Here is a 7,155-nt window from a genome sequence, read left to right as displayed (position 1 = left end):
CCCAAATGGGCACTGGATGACTGAGATTAATATTCATGGAAGTGGGGACTATAATAGCCAATCAAAATGTACCTGTTGATTTTCAAGTGGAATATTTTAATTGTTGCCATTGTTACACTGTTAAGATTGTTAATAGCAATGCTGGGTCATCAGCTAGTTAATAATACAGTTACATTAATTTTCCTAAAAGTTGCAGCTTCTGTGTTAGGCTCATCACCATTTCTCATGGCCCCGCCACAACCACCAAATGTCTCCCTATAGGTGTTCTTCCAGTACTCAAAGCTTACTGGACCATTTGATCCCAAACGGCACAAAGCCACCACTACTAGTCCAAGGAACATTGACCATTTGGCTGTTGTTACAGCTGATTGGGGTGATCAGTGAATCATGTCTGGTTCCGTGTGTATTCCCCTTTTCCATGTATGGCATCCATGCACAGCAGAACTCTGGATGGCAGCTTCTCTCTTCCATGTGCTGCTCTTCATTATCAGCTACCGTTTATTGTTTTAGATTCTTTTTTTCTAAGTGAACCAACTCTCTCTTTTCCATGATCCTGCCCCTTTCAGTAGAAGACACCTTCGCATGAGCAAGAACGAGTACCCAAAATCCCCCACACTCTTAACATACATTGCACCACCTATTCCACACCAAATGGGGACCTTAGATCTTTGATCACCAGAGGCTCCAAGTGGAAGTCTTCAGAAAACAAAGACGAGGAAGAGGTCTTGAAATTTCTCTCTTGAAATTATTCTTGGAAACTTGAATGTAATGATTTCGTTAGCGAGGATATTATCTCTGGTGAGTTCATTTGGTGTGGAAAGTCGGTGGTATATTGAGTGAAGTGGTTAGTATTAGGTGACAAGGTAGCTAGGAGGGAGGGTATTAGAAAAGAACAGGGATCAGCAACCTACTTTTGTGAGTATCCATCACGTTGTGATTACACATTCCTAAAAATATCTAATGATATTGCACCCTTGAGCTCCCGATCTCTCTGTTTAACCTTGGGTGTCCCTGAGTACTAGCTACAGGAATCCTCCACAACTTCTGTTCTGCTGATCTCTTTGGCTGCAGTAGTATCTGATCCACCCATCCAAAACAAACATGCAGATAATCCAGTCAGACTTCAGTCATAAACATCTGATCTGCATGCTTGTTCAGGGTCTATGGCTAAAAGTATTAAAGTGGCCATACACTGGTCGATTTGCCATCAGATCGACCAACAGATAGATCCCTCTCTGATCGAATCTGATCAGAGAGGGATCGTATAGCTGCCTTTACTGAAAACAGATTGTGAATCAATTTCAGCATGAAATCGATTCACCACCTGTGAAGCTGCCGCCCCCCGCCAGCTATACATTACCTGATCTGGCCGACGCGAGTCGCCGCTGCTCCTTCTCCGCTAGGTTCCGGGTTCCAGACCGGCTGGCTTCACTTCTTCCTGTCTTGGGAAGTTTAAACAGTAGAGAGCGCTCTACTGTTTAAACTTCCTGTCGGGACAGGAAGTAAGTGAAGCCAGCCGGTCCGGAACCCGGAACCTAGCGGAGAAGGAGCAGCGGCGACAGCGGGGACTCGCGCCGGCCGGATCAGGTAATGTATTGCCGCTAGCGTCGGTTGTCGGGCATTCGAACTCCGCTATCGACGCACTCCCGACCCGCCAGCGATCGGGCGAAATCTTCCGCACGGACCGATCAACGGGAACTATTGATTTTGGATGGAAATCGATCGTTCTGTCAGCGTTTACGGCGTGAAAATCGTTAGGTGTATGGGCCCCTTTAGAGGCAGAGGATCAATTGGACAGCCAGGCAACTGGCATTGTTCAAAAGGAAGTAAATATGGCGGCTTTTTTCCGTTCAGGTTCTCTTCAAGTGATAGGGAAGCAAATACTAGAATATCATTAGTAGATGACCATTGTTCTATATGTCGGCTATACCTTGTGACAAATTCAACCAATTCCAAATGTACTCAACAAAAGGTAGGAAACGTTGCTTTTGTAGGTGATACTTGCCTGTAGCATCTGCAGATGTGGCGAGACACATGCTTTCTCCTTCTGCGCATTGAATGGTATCTGAAGACGTACAGCTGGTGGAGGAATCAGGATTACAGGATGGACATTTATAATCACTCGTCCCGGAGCTGTCTGCCGGCACTGACAACAAAAGAACGAGGGCAGAAATGAGTTTCACAGACTTGTAAGGGTGCTGACTGCGTGTTTTATGAAGAACCAGAACAAGAACCTGATGAAGTGGGTGGAAAAGTCTACGAAACTCCAACTTCCATTATTTATTCATTGTTACAAAATACTTGACTACTGTCTCCCCACCTTGTCTCCTCTGTGTCAGAGATCTCAGGCCTACACATCCTCTGGTGATTTTGGGTCACAGTTTATGAACAAGCTTTGTACAGATATACTGAGATTGTTGTAGCCAGTCAGGGAATGGACAGTCACCTAATGGCTGTCGGCATCTGCAGTAATCAGCTTCCCCTGCCTACAAGTTGCATCAGAAAACAGAATAACTTAATGATGGAGGACCGGGGGGTGTCAGGATTAAATACTTACATATTCAGATGTCATCCCTCCAGACAGGTGATTGCTTCACACCATCGATATTGCAACCATGACTTTTTTTTTTATTTACGAATTTTACACCAAGGCTCTGTCTGCATCCAGCTATGTTGCCATGGTCAGCCCCCAGCTCGGCAGCCTCTGCCTAATTGTGGCTGGCAAGCTGAGGCCGTGCTGTGAAAATGCAGACAGTCTTCGGAAACATGGCTGCCTGCATTTTCAAGGAGGGGGGTGGAGTGTCACTTGTGACCCGATTAAGCTTTTATCGGAGGTACTATTTAAAGGGCTACTGTAGGGGGGTAGGGAGTAATAAGAGTTGAACTTACTGGGGGCTTCTAATGGTCCCCCGCAGACGTCCTGTGCCCACGCAGTCACTCACCAATGCTCTGGCCCCGCCTCCGGTTCACTTCTGGAATCTCCAACTTTAAAGTCGGAAAACCACTGCGCCTGCGCAGCCACACCCTCCCTCCCTCCCACTGATGTCACCAGAAGTGTATTGCGCAGGCCCAGTATGGTCTGTGCCTGCGCAGTACGCTCCTGGTGACATCAGCGGGAGCGAGGACACGGCCGCGCAAGTGCGGTGGTTTTCTGACTTTAAAGTCGAAAATTCCAGAAGAGAACCGGAGGCGGGGCCCAGAGCATTGGTGAGTGGCTGCGCGGGCACAGTGTGTCTGCGGGGGACCATTAGAAGCCCCAGGTAAGTTCAACTAATTTTCCCCTTACACCCCCCCGCCCCCCTACAGTAGTCCTTTAACCATTTCCGGACCGTGGTGATAGAGATCTACGCCCTGTTTTGATGGGCTCCTGGCTGGCAGGGCGTAGATCTCTATCACCGGCGCCGCCGCTCCCCGCCGCGATCGTGCGCACCGAACCGGCTGCACTTAGCTGTCTTATGACAGCTAAGGCTTCCGGGTATCGGCAGGAGCCGTCACTGATTGGCTCCCTGCCGTGTGATCGCTGTGAGCCAATCACAGCGATCACCCTCCGAAAGGCAACATAGTTGCCGTTCCGCCTCCCTCTCCGCCTCCCTCTCCCTGTCACTGTGGATCTTGTGTGACAGGGAGAGACGCACAGCCTGCAGCCGTGACAGGCTGTGCGATTTTAGTGTAAAAAAACACTTTTGTATCCAGATCTCCCCCCCATGTATCCCTTGATCCCCTCCCAACCACATATATATATATATATATATATATATATATATATATAGATCTAAAAAATAAAATCACAATCTAGTAAAATAAATCTATCTATCTATCTATCTATCTATCTATCTATCTATCTATATATATATATATTTATTTTACTAGATTGTGATTTTAACCACTTGCCGACCGCCCCTACCTAGGGGCGGCGGCAAAGTGGAGCCCGCAACGACCGCAATACGCCGATCGGCGGCGGCTCATTGCGGACTAGCTGGCCTGGGATCGCACGCTGGATGTGCTCACCCGCGACGTCAACCCGCCAGCCAATTAGCAGCGGAGGTGGGTTGTTAACCCCCGATCTGCCGCATGTAAAGCGGATAATACGCTTTGTAATGTATACAAAGCGTATTATACAGGCTGCCTCCTGCCCTGGTGGTCCCAGTGATTGAGGGACCACCAGGGCAGGTTGCAGCCCTCCTAGTTAGTACCCAAGCACACTGATCCTGCCCCCTGATCGCCCACTGCACCCATCAGACCCCCCCTGCCCACCCCTCAGACACCTGTTTGCACCCAATCACCCCCCTAATCACCCATTAATCACTCCCTGTCACTATCTCAACGCTATTTTTTAGATTAGGTCCTAAACTGCCCCCTGGGGGCTCCTTAACACCCCCCCCCACACACACACACACCCTCAGATCCTCCCTAGACCCTCCCCCCTGTGTACTGTATACATCTATTCTTCCCTATAATCACCCACTGGTCACCTGTCAATCACCCATCAATCACCCCCTGTCACCACCTGTCACTGCCACCCATCAGATCAGACCCTAACCTGCCTTTTGTGGGCACCTGATCACCCACCCACACCCTCAGATTGCGTGCAGACCCACCCTCAGATCACCTCCGAAAGTGCATTGTTTACATCTGTTCTCCCCTCTAATCATCCACTGATCACCCATCAATCACCCATCAATCACCCCGTCACCACCTGTCACTGCTACCCATCAGATCAGACACTAATCTGCCCCTTGCGGGCACCCAATCACCCGCCCACACCCTCAATTATCCCCCCAGACCCCCTCTGATCAACTCGCCAGTGCATTGCTTGCATATATTCTCCTCTGTAATCACCTACTGATCACCTATCAACCACCCCGTCACCCCCTGTCACCACCTGTCACTGCTACCCATCAGATCAGGCCCTAATATGCCCCCTGCGGGCTTCTGATCACCCAGCCAAACCCTCACCCGCCCCACCGCAGTGACAGAATTTTTTTTTCTGATCACTGCTGGTACGACTTAATTGCCATGTCCAGGTCACGATTTGAGAACATTCCTGCACTTCAGTGCCAATACAACCTGTCATCTAAGAAGCCACCCTGCTTGTAACCGGTTCCACAAAATTCGGCCCCTCATAGACCACCTGTCATAAAAATTTGCAGATGCTTATACCCATGAACAGTTATTTTGAGGCATTTGGTTTCCAGATTACTCCTCGTGGTTTTGGGCCCCTAAAATGCCAGGGCAGTATAGGAACCCCACAAGTGACCCCATTTTAGAAAGAAGACACCCCAAGGTATTCCGTTAGGTGTATGACGAGTTCATAGAAGATTTAATTTTTTGTCAAAAGTTAGCGGAAATTGATTTGTATTGTTTTTTTTTCACAAAGTGTCATTTTCCACTAACTTGTGACAAAAAATAAAATCTTCTATGAACTCACCATACACCTAACGGAATACCTTGGGGTGTCTTCTTTCTAAAATGGGGTCACTTGTGGGGTTTCTATACTGCCCTGGCATTTTAGGGGCCCTGAACCGTGAGGAGTAGTCTAGAAACCAAATGCCTCAAAATGACCTGTGAATAGGACATTGGGCCCCTTAGCGCACCTAGGCTGCAAAAAAGTGTCACACATGTGATATCGCCGTACTCAGGAGAAGTAGTATAATGTGTTTTGGGGTGTATTTTTACACATACCCATGCTGGGTGGGAGAAATATCTCTGTAAAGGGACAATTGTGTTAAAAAAAATCAAAACATTTTAATTTACAGAGATATTTCTCCCACCCAGCATGGGTATGTGTAAAAATACACCCCAAAACACATTGTACTACTTCTCCTGAGTACGGCGATACCACATGTGTGACACTTTTTTGCAACCTAGGTGCGCTAAGAGGCCCAACGTCCAATGAGTACCTTTAGAATTTCACAGGTCATTTTGAGGCATTTGGTTTCTAGACTGCTCCTCACGGTTTAGGGCCCCTAAAATGCCAGGGCAGTATAGGAACCCCACAAGTGACCCCATTTTCGAAAGAAGACACCCCAAGGTATTCAATTAGGTGTATGGTGAGTTCATAGAAGATTTTATTTTTTGTCACAAGTTAGTGGAAAATGACACTTTGTGAAAAAAAACAATAAAAATCAATTCCGCTAACTTGTGAAAAAAAAATGAAATCTTCTATGAACTCACCATACTACTAACGGAATACCTTGGGGTGTCTTCTTTCTAAAATGGGGTCACTTGTAGGGTTCCTATACTGTCCTGGCATTTTAGGGGCCCTAAACCGTGAGGAGTAGTCTAGAAAATAAATGCCTCAAAATGACCTGTGAAATCCTAAAGGTACTCATAGGACTTTGGGCCCCTTAGCGCAGTTAGGGTGCAAAAAAGTGTCACACATGTGGTATCGCCGTACTCAGGAGAAGTAGTATAATGTGTTTTGGGGTGTATTTTTACACATACCCATGCTGGGTGGGAGAAATATCTCTGTAAATGGACAATTGTGTGTAAAAAAATCAAAAGAAATCTCATTTACTGAGATATTTCTCCCACCCATCATGGGTATGTGTAAAAATACACCCCAAAACACATTATACTATTTCTCCTGAGTAAGGCGATACCACATGTGTGACATTTCTTTTGCAGCCTAGGTGCGCTAAGGGGCCCAAAGTCCTATGAGCACCTTTAGGCTTTACAGGGGTGCTTACAATTTAGCACCCCCCAAAATGCCAGGACAGTAAACACACCCCACAAATGACCCCATTTTGGAAACTAGACACTTCAAGGTATTCAGAGAGGGGCATGGTGAGTCCGTGGCAGATTTAATTTTTTTTTGTCACCAGTTAGCAGAAATGGAAACTTTTTTTTATTTATTTTTTTTGTCACAAAGTGTCATTTTCCGCTAACTTGTGACAAAAGATAAAGTCTTCTATGAACTCACCATGCCTCTTAGTGAATACTTTGGGGTGTCTTCTTTCCAAAATGGGGTCATTTGGGGGGTATTTATACTATCCTGGAATTCTAGCACCTCATGAAACCTGACAGGTGCTCAGAAATGAGAGAGATGCTTCAAAATGGGAAAATTCAATTTTTGCACCATAGTTTGTAAACGCTATAATTTTTACCCAAACCAATAAATATACACTGAATGTTTTTTTTTTTTATCAAAAACAT

General features: G+C 46.5%; 1 protein-coding gene across 2 annotated transcripts in view; it reads right to left on the bottom strand.

Annotated features, from left to right (window-relative positions):
- The window catches only part of LOC137523067 (phospholipase A2 inhibitor gamma subunit B-like), a 54,992-nt gene that overhangs the window by 6,953 nt on the left and 40,884 nt on the right, over positions 1-7,155 (bottom strand). For both annotated transcript variants that reach the window (XM_068243264.1, XM_068243263.1), the window contains one exon: positions 2,006-2,146. In XM_068243264.1, coding sequence (XP_068099365.1) covers positions 2,006-2,146 — 141 coding nt within the window. The remainder of the gene's footprint in view (positions 1-2,005; positions 2,147-7,155) is intronic.

Source organism: Hyperolius riggenbachi, chromosome 6, assembly GCF_040937935.1.
Source record: "Hyperolius riggenbachi isolate aHypRig1 chromosome 6, aHypRig1.pri, whole genome shotgun sequence".
Classification (NCBI taxonomy): Eukaryota; Metazoa; Chordata; class Amphibia; order Anura; family Hyperoliidae; genus Hyperolius; species Hyperolius riggenbachi.
Note: the sequence above shows the minus strand (reverse complement) of the source record. Positions and strands in the feature narration are given on the sequence as shown.